This window comes from Medicago sativa, chromosome 8, assembly GCF_051527215.1.
Source record: "Medicago sativa cultivar Bolivia chromosome 8, Bolivia_mono, whole genome shotgun sequence".
Taxonomy (NCBI): domain Eukaryota; kingdom Viridiplantae; phylum Streptophyta; class Magnoliopsida; order Fabales; family Fabaceae; genus Medicago; species Medicago sativa.
The window spans coordinates 18,486,786-18,511,907 of NC_140756.1; the positions used below are offsets into that span (position 1 = coordinate 18,486,786).

The 25,122-nt window shown below is 33.0% G+C and overlaps 2 protein-coding genes and 1 pseudogene across 3 annotated transcripts; 2 read left to right on the plus strand and 1 right to left on the minus strand.

Annotated features, from left to right (window-relative positions):
- Positions 1 to 5,947: 5,947 nt before the first annotated feature.
- On the plus strand, positions 5,948 to 7,383 carry LOC146897508 (uncharacterized). The gene has a single exon (XM_085731708.1). It carries the CDS (start codon positions 5,965 to 5,967, stop codon positions 7,183 to 7,185), a length of 1,221 nt encoding a protein of 406 aa, XP_085587834.1. The 5' UTR covers positions 5,948 to 5,964; the 3' UTR covers positions 7,186 to 7,383.
- A 1,230-nt stretch (positions 7,384 to 8,613) lies between these two features.
- LOC146897509 (putative disease resistance protein RGA1) lies at positions 8,614 to 11,689 on the minus strand. Of its 2 annotated transcripts, XM_085731707.1 has the most exons (3): positions 11,562 to 11,689; positions 11,209 to 11,470; positions 8,614 to 11,131 (listed from the first exon to the last, which is right to left on the minus strand). In XM_085731707.1, exon 3 carries the CDS (start codon positions 11,107 to 11,109, stop codon positions 8,836 to 8,838), a length of 2,274 nt encoding a protein of 757 aa, XP_085587833.1. In that variant the 5' UTR covers positions 11,110 to 11,131; positions 11,209 to 11,470; positions 11,562 to 11,689; the 3' UTR covers positions 8,614 to 8,835. The 2 variants fall into 2 exon arrangements, with proteins under 2 accessions (XP_085587833.1, XP_085587832.1); XM_085731706.1 differs by having other exon boundaries at positions 8,614 to 11,470.
- Positions 11,690 to 18,361: 6,672 nt separating this feature from the next.
- Positions 18,362 to 19,892, plus strand: LOC146897510 (uncharacterized; annotated as a pseudogene).
- The last annotated feature ends 5,230 nt before the right edge of the window (positions 19,893 to 25,122 follow it).

The following is a 25,122-nucleotide window of genomic DNA, read 5'->3' on the forward strand; positions in this document are numbered from 1 at the left end:
GAACCGGTTTGGTTCACTCCCCTACTTAAGCAAAGGGAGGCCGGTTCACCTCACTTCTCCCATTCACTTCTCTCTCTTCCCTCTTTCTAGTGAGAGAAGCTCTCACTTCTCTCCTTCGCCGGCGTTCTTCCCTTCGCCGTTTTCTGGAAAACAACGGCTGAGGAAGATGAAGATTCGTCGGAATCCTCATCACCACCGCCGTGAATTCCAGATTCCGGCAACGCCTCAAACCAAACGGTTTGTATGGATCTAAACCCTAATCTACTTGTTTTTTCCCACAGATTACGAATATGAACTCAATTCTTGAAAATAAACGGTGAATCTTCGTAGATCTACGTTTTAGGGTTCGGTTTAAAACTTTTTTGGATCTTTTCAAAGTTTTTTCGCAGGAAACTGCTTCTATGTCACCGATCTATTCTGATTCACCGTTTATTTGTGTTAACAGACCTTCGTTGAGCTTTTGTGATGAAAAACGAGGGAGTTTTTTTGATGAATACCTGGTTTTAATCGGAGATTTTGAACAACAAGATCCTTGCAAGCTTCTGGTGAGTTTGGACCGAAAATAAATCGGTGTTCTCTCTTCTCCTTCTTCACTGGTTCGAAACTGACTTTGATCCCTCTTCTTCTCTTCTCACACTTGCTTCTTGTGATCGGCTTCGGCTTGAATTGCAAGAAGTTGAAGTGTATGATTCGATGATGATGATTTCCGCAAGGAATCTCTGAGAACGAACACAAATTAAACCGAATTTGATAAGAGTTTTATTGATTGAAACGATGATCTTAGATTTTCTGAAAATCTCTTTTGATTTTATGTGTTTGATGATGAATTCTGATGGAGGATTGAGTTTGTTAGGGTGGTTTATGATTCTGTTGTGGTGGTTTTTGGATTCTGTTACGGTGGTGGTATTCTGTTACGGTGGAGAGAGAAAGAGAGAAATGTGATTGCGTGATTGATGATGTGTAATCTGATTATTGATTTCTTCTCACACTTGTGATGAGTTGGCTTGAATTTATAGGTCAACTTGTGATTTCTGATCCAATGAATATACGACACCTGTACTTGGACTTGAGAAACTCGGCCTTGCTGGGTTTTTTGCTTTGAGGACCTTTCTGCAAATATTGGAAATGCATGGACCATTCCTGTAAATTTAAAAAGACTGGACTGCAAATAATAAAAAACAATAAACTGGACAAAAGGACTTAGCTGCAATTTGACCAAAAAGAATTAAGAAGTTTGACCTAGAAAAAAGAAAAATTCGAATCAAAAGGACTTAAAAAGAAAATAAAGTGACTCAAGGGACTAAGATGCAATTTTAGAATTTTAGGACTTAGAAAATTTTAAAATAAAATTGGATTAAAACTGGTAAAATGGAAAACAACGTAAAGTGGAACGAATAAAATTGACAAAACGGACTAAAACGAACCAATGGCCTAAATGAGGTACTTTAAAGTAACCTCTCTCTGCCAAAATTTCGTGTGAAATGACCAAAATGCCCCTAGGGCTAAAAACGACTAAAAATGACTCAGATGCAAATTAAAATGGATTTTTAACAAGGAGATGAAACAAAAATTTATTTAAACCAATTTGAAAGACACAGAGACAATTTTTTGAGATTTAAACAGTGACTTGACACTTGAAAAGACTAAAATGCCCCTGCATGTGAATTTTGCAAATAAAATTGAAATAAAATGCAGAGAAAGATGCAACTGATCAGAGATAGTTCAAATGACTTGGAATGCAAGAAAAGAGAAATTGACTAGTATTTTTAGGTCCAAAATTAGGGTATAACAATGACATCTAAAAACTAAAAAAATAGTTCATCATAATGTTTGGAGTTTTCAGCAAGCCTATAATGGTTGATCATCACATTTGACCAAGAGAAATCTCACAGGTGAGATTGACACCATATTTTCACCAGTGTTGGGATTGGGACTTCTGTGAGTGTCTAAATTGAGTTGTATGATTACATTAGACTAAGAGCAATCACACGAGTGAGATTAACATACTTCATCCAAAGTCTCAAGGCATTACGACATGGATCATATTATTTATATGTTGCTCACATTTACTCTTGCATACAATGTGAAATTTCAACTTACACTTAACACATTAACATCTCTCCGTCAAGTGTCAGACACCCCGTGTTCATCATCCACCACCTAGAACACTCTCGCTCCCCCACAACATTGAACCATAATATCATACGACCGTTGGGCTTTCTAGAGGAGCAAACACTAATGTGGATCGACACATTGGAGAAAAGGCAACCACACATTGAAAATGAGACCACATTTTCGTCCAAAATTTTAAAGCTTAGGTATATGAGTTTTTCACTCCTTTGATGTTCAACCTGCACTCTTTCATCTAATGTTGTACTTCAACTAACTTTTGCTACATCGCAATATTATATCCCTTATGTTTGACGGAATTCTAGCCCGTGCTTGGCACGGGTGTCCATACTAGTTTAAACTAATCTGAAGGAAAGGATTTAAGCTAAGGAATGAGATTGATTTTATTTGTAGCATGAACTTTGCATAGTAGGATGAACATACATACTAAATTCTGACCACAGATTTTACTTTATAATTATCAAAGTAGTCATATGTGTATACACATATGTTGGTTTCAAGTTTTAACTTACCAAATTACAAGTTCCTTTCCATTTTCTAATCAAGATACTTGTCAAATCTTTGTTCCCAAGTGTATCATATACTGAATTCCTGGAACAGTTTTTTGAATTGATTTAGTAAGAGGAATGACATTTCTACAACCAATTTTGAACAATTTCGTTGGTGCTAGCATTAATGAGTTGTACCCCAGATCTCAAGTGGGTGAATGAGCTACTGATGCCAAAAGGTGAAGATAAATGTGACTTGTGATTGATACGAAGGATGCTAATGAGTCGTGTTGTTCTATTCTACCCAGCCACTCTACATTCTTGGTCTTGCTAGACATTAAGACTGTGTCAGAAAAATAGAAATAAAATCTTAACGGGGTGTGTCTAAAACTTTGTGTGCCTACCACTAAGAGGGTAGACACAGAGAATTCCTACCACAAAAAATTGACAGACACAAAAAAGATAGAAATCAACGGAGTTTACAATTTGGAGAGAGATAGATAAGAGAAAGTCTTACATTGACACAAATACAAATGAATAATGTTTGGGCACACTCACATGAATGGAGAAAAATAAATGAGAAAAAATTCAAGTCACATCATTCAATTATTTTCTCTTTTAACTTTATCAATTTATGTATGCGTGTCTAACCATTTTTCATTTCTATTTGTGCCTATGTAAGACTTTCTCGATAGACAAAAAAAATAGATGATGGGTCCTACCATTAAGTGGGTCTCACCATCATTAAATATTTTTTACTTTTTCCAAAACTTTGTGTGCCTATATCTCTCCAAATGGTAGAAATGGAGAGGATTTTGACTCCTAATTTAAATCTCTTTAAAATGGGTTAAAATCTTCTCCGGTTATAAATTAATCCATTTGTTCCATTTAGAGATAAAGACACATAAAAAATAAAAAATAATTAATGAAGGGGGGACCTACTTAATAATGGGATCTACCACTTATTTTTTTTGTGTCTATCTCTCTCTAAATTGCAACTTCCATTTATTTTTAAAAATGGAGAGGATCTTTACCCCTTTTAAATGGTTTACAATGGATATTTACTATTTTTTAGTAAACAATAAATTATAATAACAAAAAATAATAACAAAAATGATATTTTATTAAAATTTACTAAAACCAGTATTTGAACTGAGTCTATATAAAACAACCTCAAGTATTAAATGTGCAACCAACATAGTGTGATATAAATAGTACATACTTGAGTCATTTAACAATTTGATATATTGCTAAAAGATTTTTTTACGGGGATCAAAACCCAAACTCGTAATATTTGCAAAGATCAAATGCATATTTTAGCAAAAAAATAAAAAATATCACAGAGAAATCACTACCTGTTTTCCAATCACCCATTTGAATCCCTAATATCACATATCTTGTTAAAGTGTGATTATTTAAGAGTAATAATTGTTACTTGTGCAATAAGTAACTGCTTGAAATGTAACTAGATTAATTGTCATAACAAAATCTGTTAGTTACATTGATTAGATATAGTTAGATTCTAACCATAGTTAAGTTGGAGGACTTAGTTACTCTCTATAAAGCTATGATTCTTCGTTTTAACTCTTAGAAATGACATTATCACCGTTACATGTTTACTCTGGTGACTCTTATTAGTAAATTGACACTGGAAGGAAGGATAGCTTTTATTGTTTCCCTCGAATTTCCTTCCAAATCCATCATTGTAACCATTCCAGTTCCGCTGTAACTGTTTTTGTTACATTCTCAATGGCCAGTTCTCAAACATCTCGTACTAAAAAAACACTGATGTCGTGGCTCTTCATTCTGCAACCCAAACTCTTAATTGAGACGACATCGTCCTCTACGTTCAGAGACGATATCAACGACACTTCATCTCTGACATGCGAAGAACAAGCCATATCAACCACCGTTCTTTCCCCATCTACAACACCAAGTAGCTACTTGACCTTCTTCGAATGTATAGAGGTGGATGATGTTACCTTCTCACCTTCTGACAGTCATTATCAAACACGTTCATTTGACGACGTTTGTCGATTCTCTAGATGGATAAAGTGCAACCACAAGATGTGTCATCGACACTTGCCACATGGTGAGCTTAAGCAATATGAACGTGTTCAAAGCATACTTACTTATTTTATCTTTTTATTTGATCAAAAGGAAAAAGTAAAGCATAAAAAAAACAAAAAAAAACTATAAATAACATCAGCTAGACAATATCTCTATATAGAAGAGAAGGACGCGACGATCCTAAGCTCATGAGACCATCCATAATGGAGACCCTCACATTTGAGGTCTTAAACGGGTTCCACATGGACAAATCACTTTTTTATTATTTTTTAATAATAGTACATAATAAGTACTGAACAACTCCAACGTAGATCTTCTATCAAAAGGTCTAATGGATCCTACCAATAATTATCTATTAATGAAAAGTAACAAAAGAAACTCAAATAATGATTATTTTATTGAAAACCGGTGTGGGGTCCATTTAAGATTGGGAGTCTTAAGTAAGACCCTGAGTCTCAAGAGACCCCCAATTTTTTTTTCCACAACGAGTGTATCTATTAGGTACCGGATCTTAAATGGTAAAGATCCCACCAATGTGGATGCTCTAAGTGAGGTCTCCGGTACTATATATTGCGCCCGGCGTAAAGCAACACAAAAGTGCCCATTGCTGTTTCCGGGACGGCGTCAGCGGGTGAGCTTCTTGCAGCCCCATTATTCCTCATCATCAGGCATCACTCATTGTTATTGTTAATTCATTTCTCATATCATAATGTATATGGTTTTCAATATTTATCACCACTGTTAATTCCATTAATCAAATTCACGTAAAAACCTAACAATTTCTTTATTTGCTTTATTATTTCAAATCTTTTTTTTTTTTTTTTTTGTCAAGTAGCCTATCGGCTAGAGAAATCCACCTTAAAGATGAATAAGTGGGGGTGTCCCCCTGCATAAAATATGCATTATCTCTCTTTTTAATTCCTTCTTGTAATTATCTATATTTTATTTATTTATTTTAGTCTCACAACCTATGAAGCACGAACACATACACCAAACTCGACACAGACATGCCGATACAGATAATAATTTGAGAAAATGACATAATTCAGTGTAACCATACGTGTCAGTGTCGTGTCGGTGTCGGACACCCAAGACACACTTGATCTGAGGGTGTCTGTGCTTCATAGCTCACGGCCCATTTTTCTCAATTACAAACTGCATTCTTTTCATCCTTATTTATTAGGACGAAAAACACATTTTAACTCTTATTTATATAATGGACGGTTTAAGTAACATATTTGTTGGGCCTTATGCAGTGGTTTAAGCATAATTAACAATGGGTAGATGTAGAAGTCAGATAATGAAATCCACAGAGAAGGGAAATTGCTCTGATTCTGAATCAAAGTCACAGTCAAATGATCATGCCGACAAGAGTTGTGAAGTGATTTCAATGTTGTTGCTTCCTGAACACTTGATGTTTGATATCCTTAGGTTGGTTCCTCTTAACTGCCTGATTAACTCTGCAAGGTATGTTTGTAAAGCTTGGGCTGCTACTATTGCCAGCTCCCTTTTTGTTGAAATGTGCAGAAGTCGTGCACGTTCTAAACGTGGTCTTTACGTTGAAAATCGCACAACACAAAGTAGTTCTTATTTCTTGGAATTTAAAGATGATGTGAATGGCCAATTTGAAAGGACTGATTTGGGAACACCTCCAAGAATGGGGGATTTAATTGCTACTTGTGATGGCATATTGCTCCTTTCGAATGATAGTAGAGAAACTTTCGTTGTCAACCCCATCCTCAAGTGTTGGCTTAGAATTCCTCCTTTTCCTAGTTCTGTGAAATGTATAGAAGTTAACCATCAATGTACTATAGCACGTGTTCCTCGCACTGGAAAATTCAAGCTTTTTCTTGTGGATGTCCTCAAGGTTTCGGGTGCTTTCTGGTATGTTTTCTATGTGCTAAGAATTGGAATAGATAACTCATGGAAAGAGATAGCTAGAAAAGAATCTCATAGAATAGATGACAGATGCTGTTTTTTTCTGACACTGGCACCGCATTACAGTGGAGGCATTGATCTTTACTGGATGTCAATTAAGGAAGTGATTGTGTTGGATGTTGACAAGGAAATTATTTTACGAGATTATCCAGTTTTCCATTTGCCGCATGGTCCGTATCGAAAATATTTATGGATGGGAAATAGTCTTTCTTGCATTGTGGCTACACTTACAACATATGAAATCTACATTTTGGATTATGATTCAGGAAAATGGTCTCTTTACCACGAGATGGAACCTTTTGTTTATAGGGGTGCTTGTGGTCCTGATATTGATGTTATGAGTGTGGTATTTCGTTTTTGGATCAATGATCAAATTATCTTTCGGTTTTCTCTACATCAAGATCGAATAGGAAATATACTTTCAGGCATTAAGAGGATACATTTTGGTTACAATGTGAAGACCAGGCAATTGACTAAGATTAAGGACATCGATGAGGGAAATATTGAAGTATGGCTTCACACTAACAATCTAGTTTCATTGCCAAGTACTCCGGCATAGCTAAGATTCCTGGAAATATTGTTACTCTATCCTTGATGACTTTATATTTGATGTATATTGTGTTGCTGATCTTTTATTTGTTGTTCCTCTGCTAGATTCTATGTTGTCACTATGTATGTAGGGGAAGTATTTACGATGTAGTTCAGTTTCTTTTATTATGTTTGCTATTGGCACATACACATGCCAGATTTTTCACTACTGCAGATTTCTTAAGTTTGAAGGCTTAATTAAGTGTAGCAAATAAAGGGCTTAAGCATGTTTGGTGGCGGTTATTTTTTGAATTCTATGCTCTGTTTTGGGTGGGGGTGAGGGGTTGGGAGGGAGCCCTGTGTGCCCGCCCTTGCATCTGTCCTTGCCGACACTTCATATTAAAGGTGTGTCCAGTGTCGGACAAGACATACATGGTTTCATTTAATTGCTTCCATTTTCTAAAATTGTCGATGTCAGTGTCATGTCATGTGATAATAGTCCGTCATAGATCCTTTTATACTTTTCAGTAATTTATTTACTGTTCTGATTCTATAATTCCTAAGTGGGACTAGATTAGATTATGCCATTGTTCTGAACCAACATATTATGTAACTCATTATTTTGTGCTTTCTCTGTTTTGACTTTGTGATAGACATACCCTTGAATTTCTATATTCTCTTACAGTATAAGGCTGCTCAAACCATAGGATAAATTTAAAGGTTGGAACTTTAATAATATTGAGAAATTTAGGCCAATATGAAGGATTATATTTTGAAAGAGATTGGCTGTATATGTAGATGGACTTTGCATTGTAGGTATATTTACCAACATTGATGAATGTACAAACTTTGTTGTGACAGCATATTTTATTTTCTAATTATCATAGAAGTTGTAATATGTGTGTATTATAGAAAGGTTTTATATATATGCTGCATATAATGTCGAATGGTGATATAGCAGAAGTGCATTCATTTAAAACCTTTTAGGCTCCAGCCATACTGGGTAGACAGACATGTTTTTTATCCTTCATATCTTCATACAGATTGATATTCTTCATTTTTGTTGCCATAAATACAGTTTTTGCCTCCAGTGATGATCACGCGGAAGCAGTTGTAACTGAGAATTAGCTGTGAATTGGATTATAAGCTCGATTTTTTTGGCACTTTAAGCCTTTTTTTTTAGCCTTTTAGGCCATATTGGAACTGATCAAACCTTGAGCTTCATGGATTCACTAATAGGAAATATTTTTTCCCTTAATTGAAGTTATGCTTGAAAACCATTTTGAAAAATTGTTTCATTCCCATCATCTTATCTATTTATGTCTGAGACATGTTTTTAGTTTTATTGCCCACCAGCAAAAGGAGTACAATGAGGCTATTTTGACTAGCTTTCTATAATGAGGCTATATTTACTGAATAAAAACAGAAAAAATTATTGGCAATCACAATGAAAGAAGCGTAAAAGAATAGGGTCCAATTTTCATAGAAACAAAGAATAAAAGAGGCGTAATATTATTTGTTACAAAGAAATACAATGTATTCTAAAATCCAAATTTATTTATATTATTCTAAATTGTAACTTTGCCCATCGTTTGTTTCGTTCCCGTACAGAATAGCCTGACTCATAAAAGAGTTGTTGTTTCGGTTCCCCATTGTCTTCCTCATGCCAAAACACTTCCTGTTACAGGTGAGAACAACTTTTAAAGGTGATTGTTTGGAGAGAAGGAAGGCAATTGAGGCCATCTTTAAACCACATTTCAACTACTTGAAATTGTTCACTTGAAACAAAGCAAAAATCAAGATTCTCAAGAGAAGTGAGATTTTGCAACCAATCTTTTGGGAGTTTTTTCACATCCGAACTAACTTCGCCAATTTCCATAGATTTGAGCATGGAAAGAGGAGGCAAGCCAATCGAATATTGTGACATCGATATATTTAGCGTTGCTTCCAATATCTGCACATTGCACTCTGTCAATGATAGTCTCGTCTTAATGTCTGGAAAAATAGGCATGGAGGTCAACATCCAGCACCCACCAATTTCCAATATAGATAGACGAGGAAACTGAGGCAACAAGAGATGATGTGAAGAATTAATATCGCTGAAATCATCTCCCATCCTCCTCCATCCTCTCAGAATATTACAACCCATAAATTTTAGACTCTCCAAAGATGGGAAGAATGATTCGTGAAGAATAGGCTCTTCGTAATATATGCACTCCAATTCATCGAGGTAACCTAACTCAAGTGACTTAAGGAATGGAAGACGTTCCAGTGGTGGGAGATATTGTAAACCTCGACAACAATCAAGAGATATTTCAATTATATTTGTGAGTGGAGAAAGCCATTTGGAAAACATAGAACCATCATATTGTTGTATGCTCAATTTTCGAAATCCATCTGGTGTCTTTTCTTTGAAGGTCCAATTATTAATCTCAAGGTGCCTCAAATTGATTAATTTTGAGACAACTTTTGTAGAAAGTACAACTTCATCCGATGAAACTTTTATGGTCTGTAAACAAACTAGACTGCCTAAAAATTTGGGAAGACTTTCTAGTCCATGACACCTTAATAAATTCAGATATCTTAAATGCTTCAATTTGTCAACGGAACCCGATAGCTTGCTCAAAGAAGAACTCAGCTTCAAGACGCGTAAGTTTTTGAAATTTGAAATAACTGATAGTTCCTCTCCATCCAAAATAGTGTAATGGGAACCAAACATAATCAAAGTTCGAAGTCGACTAACGTCCATTGATTCCAACAAACAAATGGCTTCAAATTCGAATGATACATGCACAGGTCTTCCTGGACATCTTTTAGCCTTACTATCAAAGTAACAACAATCATTTCCAGCTACTTGTGTTGCAAGATCGTGCATCAAATCATGCATTCTAAAACCATTTATATCACCATCTTTATTCAATTTTGCATCTTGGAAGAATGATTTCATCAAGAAAATATTAACAAATTGGTTACCAACATCTTCCATGCTCTTCCCTTCAACTGAACAATCAAGATAACCATGTGCCATCCACATTCGAATCAACTCATCCTTCTCAAATTCCCAATCCTTAGGATATAAAGAGCAATAAGCAAAACATTGTCTTTGTTGAGGCGACAAGTTATGGTAACTCAATTTTAGGACCGGCATGATGCTATCTTTATCCTCACACAAGTTCCAAAAATTACCTTGTAGGACATCGATCAATTCCCTTTCTTCACTTTTACTTTGTAATATGCCTCCCAACGATCTAATTGCTAATGGAACTCCTTTGCACTTTTCCGCTATCTTCCTACCAATTGATTCAATCGTCCTATTCACTCCAATGGTATCATCCCAGGATGCAATTTTCTTTAATAAACTCCAAGATTCTTCTGGAATCAAACCATTCAAAACATAAGGGACAGTTACACCCATGGTTTGTGCCACAATTGCACTACGAGTCGTCACCACAACCTTACTTCCTTGAGCCCCACACATCAAATATGTCCTCAATTGAGCCCATTTTTCATAACTCTCATTCCAAATGTCATCTAGAACTAACAAGTATCTCTTACCGGTTAAATGGTCACGAAGCTTAGTTTGCAAGTTGTCCAATGATAATGCATCAACAATTTTGTTCTTGGTTAATGACTCCAACATGTTCTTCACAATAGTTTTGACTTCAAAGTTTTCAGAGACACATACCCACATCCTCTTTTCAAAGAAGTTTTGCACTTCCACATCACTATAAATCATCTGAGCAAGAGTTGTCTTTCCCAAACCACCAAATCCAACAATAGCAATCAAAGAGACATTTTGATTTTCATGTGGTTGTCTCAACAAGCTTATAATCTTCTTTATATCATCTTCTCTTCCAATGATATCTGATTCTAACACAAAAGAACTAGTTTCCCTCCTTACACTATTAGTTTGTTGAACCACCACGACGTTTGAGTTTAGATTCAACCCAGACATATCTTTCACTACATCATTAAAACTTTTTTGTATTTTTTCAATCTCATGTGCCATTTTACGACGAAAAGAAATTTTGTTTGGAGATAAAGAATGAAGTACCTTTGTTACTTTGTTCTTATGAGTTTCATCCATTTTGTTCCTCATATCTTCAATAACAAATTCATCTAGCAAGTCATCTGCAGGATGAAGCACATCTTTGAGCCTTCTTATCCAATTTCGAACAGCATGATTTTGTGCTTCTTGTTTCTCTTCAGCATCAAGGAGCACAACTCTAATAGATTCAACCGTGTTTTTAAGCCTTTCCAGTTCATTCGTAACTCCATTAATCCGTCCAAATTCACGCAAGGCAGCAGACCCTAACCTGTCCATAGAAAACATAAGTTTCTTATTTTCTCGAAAAAAAGTTATAAATAAACAAAAAAACCATATAAGGTAGATGAAAATTATGTCACCTATTTATGAGGCTAGTAGCAACACCATATGGAATTTGCTCGGCCATTCTTCAAATGAAAAAAGAAAGCATGTGAATCCAGAACAAACTTGAAACGTTACTGAGTTTGGTGATGCTAATGGAAGGAGCAAGAAATGGACGACAATAATATATTAATAATATGAAAAATAACAATAGTTGGCCACTGTTGTATGAAAAATGAAAGAAAAAAAGAAGCATCGTGCCGTGTCCATACCGCATGACCAAATGATGGTTCCACAACACTAGCTATTGCCGAGCAAATTGTCGGTATTTTTTAGCAGAGTAATAGTCATTTTGGTCTCTGAATATGTAACAAGTAATTACAATAGTTTTCAATGTATCAAAATTTTAAAATAGTCTTGAGTATGCACATTGTTAGTTAAAATATTGCTACATTAGTCCTTCAATATACCTTATAAAGACTTACATATTATCATTTTGGTCCTTATATGAAAAGAGTTATTATGAGTATTGAGATTATTTTAGCAAAGACTATTTTGACTAACAAAGTGTACAATTAATGACTAATTTGAAATTTTAATATATTAAGGGGGACTTTTGTGACTACTTCTTACACATTTAGGGTATAAAATGATTGTTTGTTACCCATTTTCTATTTGAAAAATGTTAATGATTATCCTAATAACCTTTTTAAAAAGTTTAAAATAGTAAAATTTTATGAAAATAAATGTATTTAAGATATTGAAAATTGAGATATTTAAGTTTCTAAATAGATAATTTTTTTATTTGACAATCTTAAAAAATGTCTAAAAAACACTTGTTACCACGTTAACGATACTCTTGTTTTTTATTTACATGGACCATGGTGTCGGTATGACTTATGAGGCAGCGCACTTGTCCTTTTTTGTCCATGTAGCATCTTTTTTTTCCTGATTGGCTAAGAGAGATTTCTCTTGGATAATCTTTTTGCAGTTTGCCTTTTAATGATTCAAGCACAAATTCAGTTGAACGCATGATTTTGTCTAACCTATATAAATAAAATGATGTTTGCATCATGTACAAATATTTCTTTTCAAAGAATGTACAAATATTCTTTTCATCATGTATAAATAAGAAATTATGTATGATGTTGGACTCATGGCCTCGAAAGAGTCGTGTAGAGCTTGTTGCTGTTTTTGCAGGGAGTTGATGGATCTTGAATTGTTTCTGTGTTGGCAAACGATTCATACGTCAGACTAAGAACCGTCATTCACTTTGTTTGATTGGACTGTGAGGCTCGAAAGGGTCGTTTAACTTACTGTCATTGTTGCAGGGAGCTGATGGTACATGAACCACCTTCGTGTTGACCGAGGGTTCAATCACTGCATCAAAGACCTTTAATTAGTTTTAGGATTAATTAGAGGTTGATACACTGGTGTGTTGTTTTAATTTTTGTATCACCCGTTTGGAGTCGACTTACACTCTTGTGTGGTTTTACTGGGTTAGGTTTATGTCCCCCCAGTTTTTATGTATTTTTTCCTTTTTTTTAATAAAATTTATGGGCATTTGACAAGGATTAGAGTAGGATACCAACTTAGTTGGAAACCTCTCTGTCTGATGTCATTTTGCTCTGGCCTTATAAAAAAAAATTAATAAGAAATTTCATATTTTATTTAATTTATTGATTATAAAAGCTAACTTATTACATAATGCAAAACTTATTTCACTATGTACATATAATTGTCTTACATTCAATATATAATATTCTAAATAGATCAAAATCATCTATGTGACATAATTTTAACTTCTTTAATAAAGTACTAAAAACATAACAATTAAAAAAATTAATATTTAACCAATAATTTATTAAGTGAACTAATTAATCCTCCTATCACTGGATAAAATTAAATCATCAAATTTAGAAAGCTAAATCTATTTTACCTGAAACTAAAGGAAACTAATTACCGAAAAAGAAAGAAAGTAGAGAATAAGACATGTTAGATAAAGGAAAATAAAATAACTTTTCATTCATTTTGGTTACTTGTCCCGACTCTCAAAGATACTACTTTGTTCGTCCTAATTTCAATGAGTCTTTTACTGATTTCACACTTATTAAAAAAAGGTTAATTATGTTTCTAGTCCCTATAAAATAGCGACCTTGTAAGTTTAGTCCCTACTTAATTTTAATAGCATTTTTAGTCCCTATAAAAAAAATTTACTTATAATTTTAGTCCCTGCTAAAACAAAGTTTGATTAATTATCCTTAAACTCTTAAATTTTTGAACGATTTTTTTGAGACAAGATTAGAACACTATGAAAGGTTCGTTTACTAAAATTTAGAATTTTCTGACATGAAATGAATTAAATATGAATTTTTTAAAACGACAAAAGTTAAAGATAAAAAGTAATAAAATCTGGATGTAGAAATCAAATTTGCAATAATTTTTTGCGGACGAACTTTTAATAATGTTCTAAACATGTCTGCAAAAAATTGTTCAAAAATTTAAGAGTTTAAGCATAAATTAAACAAATTTGAATTGAGTAGGGACTAATGATCAGTGCAGAAAAACAAAATTAGGGACTAAAAATGCTATTAAAATTAAGTAGGGACTAAACTTACAATGTCGCTATTTTATAGGGACTAGAAACATAATTAACCCTTAAAAAAATATATTAGTGAATGAGAGAGAAAATAGTTTTAAGTGTTCTTGACAAATATTTGTGCATTTACCATTATCATAAATGCAAAGTAGAATGTGTTGAATTAGGAGCGATGAAAGTAATATTAATTAGAGTTATAGTGGAAAAAATATTTAATATTGCATTGAAAAGTGAAATAAGTCAATTATTTTAGGATAATATTGTTTTTACAAAAGACTGGGACGGAGGATACTACATATAAAAAATCTCAGTTAAACAATAACTAAACTAATATCCAACTACTATAATTACCTTGCCTAAAATATTCCAACTTAACTCTATTTTTTTTACAAGACCAACTTAACTCTCCATCTGGGTGGCACTTTGGTGACATTAATGTCACCGTGCCATTGCATCTGGGCCACACATTGTCATTGCCATTGCATCTGAGCCACACAACACATCTAATGTTACCCAATGTGTGACCCAGATTTAATGTCACCGTGACATTAATGTCACACAAGTATTTCCCCTTCTAATGGTTCTCTTTATTTTAACTCTTTATTTTAATTTTTGGTCCCAAGATTTTTTTTTGGAAGAATAGGGGGTCAAAATCGAGAAAAGAGAAAGCTAAACAACAATCATTCAAAGAGTAGAAATTCCAACAAGATCAACTAACATATAATTTCAAATATGACTAGAACAATGGTCATAAACAATCGCAAAGTCTCCTCTGTAACGTGTCATATTAGCCAATATATCTCCACAAACATTAGGTACGTGGTAAGAATGACACACCCGAACTTTCAAATCCAATTTCATTAGATGCAAAATATTATGCATCAATGTACACTCCGCAACCGTACCATTATTTATGGAGTGAATATTTATGGAGTAAATGAATAAGTTATTTTGGACTGGCCCTAGTTTTCTAGTGAGAGAAACTCTAACTTCTCTCTAAACTTTCTTTCTCCTTCGTTCATCGAGGAGGGATGGTTTTAGGTCATTTTTTGACCTAGAATCACCCCTCTACATCTTTTTTCCCCTTTTCTTTCAATCTAAATAAGTGGTTTTCACATATATCAAGTTTTTTCTTTTGTGTTTTTTGTGATTTCGTCGTCTAAGTGCGGCGTTGTGTTGTTCGTCGTCTTGTGCGGCGTTTGATTTCGCGTCTTGTCGCGATGTTTGTTTAATTCCTATTGAAAGATCTACATCAGTCAATTACAAATTCAACCAATGATTTGTGCGTCAACGTTGCAGATCCGGAAGCATGGGTGTTTCGGTGACTTAGGTTTTATCATATTACTTGTAGGCATTTTGCCGTTGTATGCTATTAACTTGGGTACTGTGAGTTTGTTCGCAGATTCACCCTTTACGTTTTTAGCGATGTTTGTATCTGATGTACTCTATCGATTTGAATGAATATCGTTTTGTTTTTGTAAAAAAAAAAGAAGTTATTTTGGACTGTAATTTGTTTCCATTGCAATATTTATTCTTTCATTGTATTTTCATTTATGAAAGTTATTCAATGGACTCTATTACGAGCCCTTGATATTCTATTTAATTGGTCTTTGCATGTCATGCTTTGAAATTATTTGAAGTTAGTGCCCCTAATATCCCCAACCTAGATTCGTGCCTTGAAATGCATGTGAAGCTAGCAACCTCCGGTTTTTTTATACTAACTTACACTGAGATAGGAGGAAAAGTTTATCCGATTTGCATGAGCTCCATGTTAAGTAATTGTGTGATAGTTAGTTGGCGTTTAAGGCAGTGAAGCACATTGGTGTTTGGCTTATCAGAATGCATGACCAAGGTTGTTCTTGAGAGAATAGAAGAGGTATTATCATGCGGTGCACTTCGGGTCTGAGACGTAATATCTTCTGAGGTGATGCAGGAGACATGATCATGTGTTGCATCATGTTATAATACAAGGTGGTCAACTAAGATTGACTAGGGTCTACTCCCAATATTGGGTCTATTGTGTCATGTTCGTGATGTGCTTTCTCTTTCGACGACTTGGAGGATAAGAATTTTGCTCTCCACCCAACAACTTTTACTCGCACCCTGCAGCCATGCCGAAAATGCCCATGCGCTAGTTAACTTGCGCAAGTGTAAGTTTCTGGGCAAGTTAACTTACGCAACACAAGTTAAGTGGCGCAAGGATACTTTTTCAAATTATTTTTATTAACTTATTCGAAATTATTTTGTTTATTTTAACTTTATTCAAATTATGTTATTTTCTTAACTTTATTAACTTTATTCAAAATTATTTTATTAACTTTATTTTGAAATTATTTTGTTTACATTAATCTCAATTATTTTCTTAATTTTATTCTAAATTATTGATTCAATATTATTCTTTAAATTAATTCAAATATAAATAAAGGTAAATACAATACAAATTCTTAATTTTATTCTAAATTATTGATTCAATATTATTCTTTAAATTAATTCAAATATAAATAAAGGTAAATACAATACAAATATAAATAAAGGTAAATACAACAAATATAAAACAAAGGAACAAAATTGAGGCATAAATAATCTCTCATTTTATTAATAATTCATAAATTACATTACAATAATTCATATGATAAAAAGTAATCTACTTATTCACTAAATCTACTTAGTTTATCCTTCTTGGGGTAAAAAGTGAACAATCTTCGTGGGGTAAAATAGTGAGCAGCTTTCTTGGGGAAAATACATCATCAACCCTTGAGCTAAATTTAAAGCTGTTTTTTTTACCACACGAAGTTCTTTTTACCCACGGTAAAAAGTTTCTGCGGTTAAAAAACAGGTTTAAAATTATCCCAAGGGTCGATCATTTCCCCAAGTCGGCTACTCACTATTTTAGCCCGACGAAAATTGATCACCTTTTACCCCAAAGAGAATATTGAAAAGAAAAAGAAAGAAGAGAAATAGAGGGAGAGAGTGATGAGGGGGAGAAAGTGAGATGGTGTGAGGAATTAGGGAAATATGTAGATGTATTTATAGGTAGAAATGGTAGTATATGTGGTAAATACCATTAATGTGGTCAAAAAACGTGTAAAATTTGGTAGAAAACGTGTGGATTGAATGTTGAAACATTGACCACAGACCAAAAAAACGTTTGTTCTTCAGTTCTGACCACCGGCCAACGTGCGTGACTTAACTCACGCATGGCTTACAACGTGCGTGACTTAAGTCACGCATTGCTTACAACGTGCGTGACTTAAGTCACGCATTGCTTACAACGCGCGTTAGTTAAGTCACGCTGCGTGACTTAACTAACGCAAGGGTATATTTGGAAGCAGTGCAGGGTGCGAGTAAAAGTTGCTGGGTGGAGAGCAATTTTCGGAGGATAATTGGATGAGGCTTTCTAAGCTCGTACCATTACGCTAGCCCCATAGACCATTAGTCAATGTGATGAAACATGTCTGAGAATGGGGAAGTGAAAAGTGTTGAAATTTTTAGATATGGAAAAAAATTGAAATTATTTTTACCGATGTGAAATTCTCGAGGAGGAAAAATCAACAGTAACCAACTACACATATATTAAGAATTTTTATCAATTTTATTTAATTTTCTTGACGTAATAAAAAAAAAATCGCATTTCTTAAACTGCTATTTTTTTTTTAAATTTAATTTCATATGAGAATTGATTTTAATTCTCAAGTAAAATTATATCAAGTGGAGTAAAATTGATTTTAATTCTCAATTGATTTTTAAGCAAAGTTAAAGTTCAAATTCCGATTAAGAGAGGTGTATAAGTTCGGTATCTAACAATATCTCAAATATGATTATCGAAATTATGAAAAATAATGTTGTAAAGATATTTTTTGGAAGGAATAATGTTGTAAAGATATATACTTATTAGTTAATTGTAGAGTATAATAGTAAAAATTCATCCAAAAAATAACAATAAGCTTGAGCCCAACCGCAAAGCAACACACGTATAAAAGTAATAAGTGATGAGTGAATGCCCTAGTTTTCTTTGTGGTGAGTGAATGCTGCCGTGCAGTGAAAGAAAGCGATCGTGAGAGAGTTGAGAGGTTCTTTAGGTTTCTCTCATATCTGTAGGTATCATTCTTCATTGTTATAATTCATTTATTCTTCATTGCTATTATTCATTCTTCATCGCAATTATTCATTCTTCATTGTTTTCATTCATTCTTTCTTCATTGTTATTGTTCATTCTTTATAGTTATAGGGATTTAAAGAATGAGTAGCAGAAAGAAAGCGAAGGTAAGCGAGATAGCACTGCGTACAGATGGACAGATCATGGACGGTGCCGATCACCGGATATCCTTTAGGTATCATCCATTCATATCTTGTATCATAATATCTTTGATTTTCTGAATTTTGTAATCGTAGTTCTAGGGATTAAAAGATATTTAACTCTTACTTTTATAATTGATGGTTTGCTCGGATTATGCTATATGCAGTCAATCCATAGAGAAGAACGTTTTCAATCGTTCATACTCTAACTCTAACTCTAACTCTCATCGTGGTGCCAAGAAGAATATCAAGAACCAAAACTCGAATAGTTGTAAAATGATTTCAAATCTTTTTCTCCTTGAAGACTTGAGGTTTCATATCCTTACTTTGGTCCCTCTTAACTCTATACTACACTCTACAAGGTATGTATGCAAATCTTGGGCTGCTACTATCCGTAACTCTCATTTTGTTGAAGAGTGTGAACACCGTGAACGTTCTCAACTTGCACGTTCTAAACCTGGTCTTTATATTCAAAATCTCATGACACGCGGCAATTCTTATTTCTTGGAATTTAATGATTCGAACGGCCAATTTGAAAGGACTTATTTCTTGGGAACACCTCAAACGATGGGAGATATAATCGGTACTTGTGAAGGCTTATTGCTACTTTCGAATATTAATAAACAGATTTTCGTCGTGAACCCCCTCCTCAAGTGTTGGCTTAGAATTCCTCCTTTTCCCAATTCTCAAAAATATATGCAAGTTAATTGTCGATGTACTATAGTACGTGTTCCTCGCACTGACAACTTCAAGCTTTTCTTTGTAGATGTCCGTGAGATTCATGATTCTTTTTGGTATGTTTTCTATGTGCAAAGAATTGGAATAGATAGTTCATGGAACGTGATAGGTAGAAAAGAAACTCCCCTTCAACTACATTATTTATGGCAAACACTTTATAGTGGAGGCAATGATATTTATTGGATAACAAAAAAGGAAGTGATTGTCACGGATGTCGACAGGGAAATTATTATACGAGGATATCCGCTTCCCCAGTTGCCGAACAGTCTAATTCTAAAATATTTATGGATGGGAAACCGCCTTTCTTGCGTCGCCTCTAAAGATTCTATAGAACATATCAAATATTCATTTTGGATCTTGATTCAGGAAAATGGTCTCTTTATCATGAGATAGGACCTTTTGATTATGTGTCTGCTTGTGGTCAAGAGCTTCAGATTTTGTTTGTAGCATTTCGTTTGTGGATCAACGATCAAATTATCTTTTAAGTAGCTCTTAGTAAGAATCTAATAGGAGATATATCTCCCGGCCAGAAAAACATTCATTTTGGTTACAATGTCAAAACTAGACAATTGACAATGATCGAGGGCATTGATGTGGGTGATTTTGAGGTATGGTCTCACATTAACAGTTTAGTTTCATTGCCAAGTACTCCGACATAGCTAAGTGTTACGCTTCTTCTGGAAAATGACTCAATCTATCAAGACAAGGAAGGTCATTGTGAACTATGTGGACAGTGGATACTCAAGGTCAGGCGACAGCATTTCGATGACGATTTGGTTTTCTAGCATTAATATGATGCTTGGAAATGGGATTATGCTTTCTGATCGTCTATTTTCTCTACCATTCTGCCTTTTTATTTTTTCCCTTTGTTGTTTAATCTATTGTTGGTTGAAAAATTGGATTTTTCAGTCATGACCTGAAATTATTATGAACTATATTCATGGGGTTATTGAAAATTAATGACTTTATATTTGATGTATATTGATTATATGTTGTCAATTTGTATTCAGGGGAAGAATGTATGATGTAGTTCAATGTGTTAGTATTGATTCTTTTATTAGTGTCAACTACTGTAACGCAGTATACCTTGATTTCTCATTTGGCCTTTAATTTGTTAGATAGATATGATTGACTTGCTCCTGAATTTTTATATTCTCTTGGAGTGTGATTGGATGGAGGAATATTTTGAAGGAATGTAATGTTTTGAGGGAATTTAAATATTTTGAGGTGAATTTCATTGCTTGGATAATAATTTGGAGAGTTTTCAAAATGATGAAAATTTATCAAGTATTTTGTTTAAGTTAAATTTAGAGAATTTCAAACGACACCTAAAAGTTAAGAATTTTGAAATTCTTCATTGTTATAATTTTTCAAATTTTGCATTTTGTCCTCAAATTATTCAAAATTTTCAATTTGACCCCTATAAATTTCCAAAAAATTATAAATTGACCCCTCAAATTTTTCAAAAACTATAATTTGACACCTCAAAATTTTTGAAATTTACAAATTGACCCGTAATTTCAATTTTCAAATTTGGTCCAAAAAAATTAAAATTTATAAAAGTTGCCCAAATATATGAAAATGAAATTTTTTATTACTCCATCCAAACAAAAGTATTGAGAAATGAAAGTAATTTAATTGAATCATTTAAATTGCCTAGAATTCTAAATTCTTTAAAATTTCTAAATTTTCTCATCCAAACACACCCATAGGACAACATGCTTACAAATCATATAGGATACATTTAAAGGTTGGAATTTCATTTAAGTTATTGATAAACCCGTGTACGGTTTTACCGAATAGTAAAAATTATTGATCTCATAGGGAGTTTAAGTAATTTCCATTTTAATTTTTTGTTTTGATAAGCTGAAAGGAAATAATTTGATTATGAGGAATGTTTTGATTGATTAAATGTCAGGAATTATAAAGTGTCTAAGAATTGTGGTTTTAATCATAATGATAAATCCTTGACATTTCATATTTTTTTTATATATATTTTATAACGAGTTCATTCCTAATGACAATGTGTTCATTTGGTATTCCATGTTTCCTTTGAGAATACATGAATGTATCTCAAATCAATAATCAAACTTATTCTCATGGTTGATCATCATTGAGACCCTTTGAGTGCAACATTATTGTTCCAAAACTCTCAAAATTATTCTCGGGTTTTGATTATATTGTCTAACCTCATTTGATCTAATATCAAACTTCACATTTCGGTACTTCATTTGATATTTGAAATATGATTAAATAACAATATCAAACTTCATCTCTTGGTACTTTGTTTGATATTTGATATAAAATTTAATAACAATGAGATTATATCAGTACGTAAATTCATATAAAATAGAGTCTAAACTTGGGTTTGATTAGGATTTCATAATAAGATTACTCCAACAATCCCAAGACTAGTAAAGTCTACTCACACATGATCATCATAGTAGACAAGGGATTATAAAATAAAGACATAAAAGTAAATATATACTATATATAAAGAAAATTAATGAATTTGAGCTGACTTTTTCCCCTTTTCAATTTTATCCTTCATTTAAAGTATTTTAAAAATCAGCTAAATACCATTAAAATAGGAACCATCTCACTATAATAAGAACAATGATATTTGTCCTCGCGAGCTTAGCTCAGTTGGTATGGACAATGCATAAAATATGCAAGGTCTGGGGTTCGAACCCCGACCACCACCAAAAAATAAAAGAACAAATGATATCTATAACAAACTAACAACACAACAATATATAAAGGAAGTGAGAGATAACAAACTAACAACACAACAATATATAAAGGAAGTGAGAGATAACAAACTAACAACACAACAATATATAAAGGAAGTGAGAGATTTTAGACTAAATTTTCCATTATTCCAATTAAATATATTTTTATATAATAATGATAAGTTGTTGATTTCATTAAAAATGATAAGAAAAGTTTAAACGTCACCGACATCCATACATATAATTATAATCAAAATCTTACTAATTTTTAATGCAAATCTAAATTTCATTAAAAAAATTGTTCGCAAATTTATTCCAATTAAATATATTTTTATATAACAAACTAACAACACAACAATATATAAAGGAAGTGAGAGATTTTAGACTAAATTTTCCATTATTCCAATTAAATATATTTTTATATAATAATGATAAGTTGTTTATTTCATTAAAAATGATAAGAAAAGTTTAAACGTCACCGACATCCATACATATAATTATAATCAAAATCTTACTAATTTTTAATGCAAATCTAAATTTCATTAAAAAAATTGTTCGCAAATTTATTCCAATTAAATATATTTTTATATAATAATGATAAGTTGTTGATTTCATTAAAAATGATAAGAAAAGTTTAAACGTCACCGACATCCATACATATAATTATAATCAAAATCTTACTAATTTTTAATGCAAATCTAAATTTCATTAAAAAAATTGTTCGTAAATTTACACGCGTTACCGCAGTAAAAAGAGTAAAAGCAATTTTCTAAATAAAGTGGCCTATTGAACAATTCTCTATATGTAAATATATAAATAAAGAAAAATGCTACTTGGTACGACAACAATTTCGTGGGAAACGCACGAATGAGTAAAATAACGTGGTTTCAAGTTTATCAATTGTTTTCCTTTATGCTGACAAAAGAAACAAGCCTTTGACCACTTTAACATGACAAAATCAATTAGTTTTGATGAAATTTCGTAAGCCACCGCCTTTGCCACCCCTTCTTTCCTTGCGGTTCATTGCAATATCCTGGAATATAATTAGACATTAAGATATATTTATAAATGGATCTGGTTAACGAGTGTCTCTAAGACTCTCTTTAAGAGTTTTAAAAAAAGAAATTATTTTAAAAAAAGTCAAATATTACAATTTTCAATGCATTAGTTACACAAATTTTCAAAAAAGTTATCATTTAAAAGTCTTAAAGAATGTTCGGGAGCACTCGTTAACATTTTCCTTTATAAATTTATCTCTTTTATTCTTTGTTTAATTCACAAAGAATTGTCATTGGGAATTAGTTTTTTCTTGCATTGACGAGACTATTAGAAGACCAACTTCTCTGAAAGAAATAGCACACAAGTGTTGGATTTGGGACTTCAATTACACGCTCGTGTGTTTTACGCGAAAAAACTTTCGCACCATGTAGCACTACTCATAAATAAATAAGGGGTCATTGCCCTCAAAACCGAAAAGCAATCGTGAAGAGAACGAGATAGAGAAACGCGAGTACGGCAGCGAGTAGAGAACTTCTTCTGTTTCTTCTTCTTTAGGTATTCATAATCCTTCAATGATGTTATTACTTATTCATTCATCTCCCATATTTTAATATATACGATTATTCTCAATTCATTCATTATAGTTGTTTGTGCCATTAATATAACATGATTATCACTAGTTGTTATCATTCTCGATTATCTCTTCTTTTTATTTTATTTTTGTCTCACAACCCTTGTTATTCAATTCAAACCCTATAAATCATAGACTGCATGCTTTTCATCGTTTTAGCTATCTTTTTAACTCAAATATAACTATATATGCAGTCAAATCCATAGAGAAATCCATTTGCTATGAAGAATATGAATGAAAACTCAAATAATTCTTAAGGGAATTCAAAGTTGCTTCTCCCTAAAGACTTTTTCATATATTTACTTTGGTTCTTTAAGTGTCTCTTTAACACCGCAAGTAGGGGTGGGAAGAGGCGGCCTCCCAACTGAGGCCTATGAATAGCCTATTTAAAGAATGACTTGACTCAGCTTGTTTAAGAAGAAGGCTAGACTCAAGCTTTTTTTTTATAAATCCTACTTAATTAAATAGGTTAGACGTAGGCTTACAAAAAACCTATTAAGCTTGTTATATATAATATCTTTTCAATTAGTGATATTGTTGAAATTTTATTATAAATTCAAGTCTTTATATGATTTGGTTATTTAGTAGCATGTATATTAGTGTGATTAGACCTTCGTAATGTTTCGTTATTTAGCAGTAGACCTCTTAGTGTGCTTTAAGCCTTCATAAGATTTGATCTATTTAGTAGTAAGCTTATAGATATTGTTAGGTCTTAACGTAAAATAGGCTTTCATACTTCATCAAAAGTTTAAAAAGGTCAAGGGAGAACTTAAAAATGAGTCTATGACGAGTAATAAGTTAGACTAAGACCTATAATTTTTGAAGTAGGTCAGGCTTAGCCCTTACAAAGTTCGGCCCAGCCTATCCCATTTCCACTCCTATATGCAAGGTATGTATGTCAATCTTGGGCCGCTACTATTGTCAGATCCCTTTTTGTTGAAATGTGTGAACGCCATGAACGCCATGCACATTAGGATCTGATCCAAGTTTTAACAGATATGCATTAAAATGTCGATATATCAGACTTTGTATGCTTTTTTAATAGTTTATGTTTGACCTATTTACTTAAATAAATTTTTGAAGAAACCAAGTCTAACTTTTTTAATAAACAAGTCCGTCTAGACCATGCCTAAAGAGACCATGCCATTGGCCCCTTATTGAGCAATCTTATTTTAATTTCTTTATTACCAACAATTTTCTTTGTTAATTGTGAGGGTAAAGTTACAAAACCATAAAGTAAGAAAAATGGGCTTGAGGTTAACCACAAAGCAACACAAACACACATTTCACTTAATTAATAATTTTTTTTTTGAATTGGCAAAATATTATTAACCAACAAGCCCGTGCGAGGTGCACTAATAAGCTTGGGTGGGAAAAAAATAATACAAGGGGAAATCGGTTGCCAGAAAACAGGCTCGAACAAAATTAATAAATTAAAATAGAGTGAAGTTACGATCATTAGATAGAGAGACGTGAGTCCGGCGGCTAGGGCAGCAACTCAATTCCTTCAACGTTGTTATTTATTTTGTTCATCTTTCATAGCATGCATCTTATTCTCAAGTTTTTTTTTGTGTGAAACTTTATTTTAAATTCCTTTTAACTTT

Bases quoted from the DNA above. Each gene is read 5' to 3' on its own strand.
- LOC146897508 (XM_085731708.1), top strand. From the start codon at position 5,965: ATGGGTAGATGTAGAAGTCAGATAATGAAATCCACAGAGAAGGGAAAT.
- LOC146897509 (XM_085731706.1), bottom strand. From the start codon at position 11,608: ATGGCCGAGCAAATTCCATATGGTGTTGCTACTAGCCTCATAAATAG. The intron at 11,471-11,561 runs GTGACATAATTT...TTCTATGGACAG, and splicing joins GCTACTAGCCTCATAAATAG to GTTAGGGTCTGCTGCCTTGC.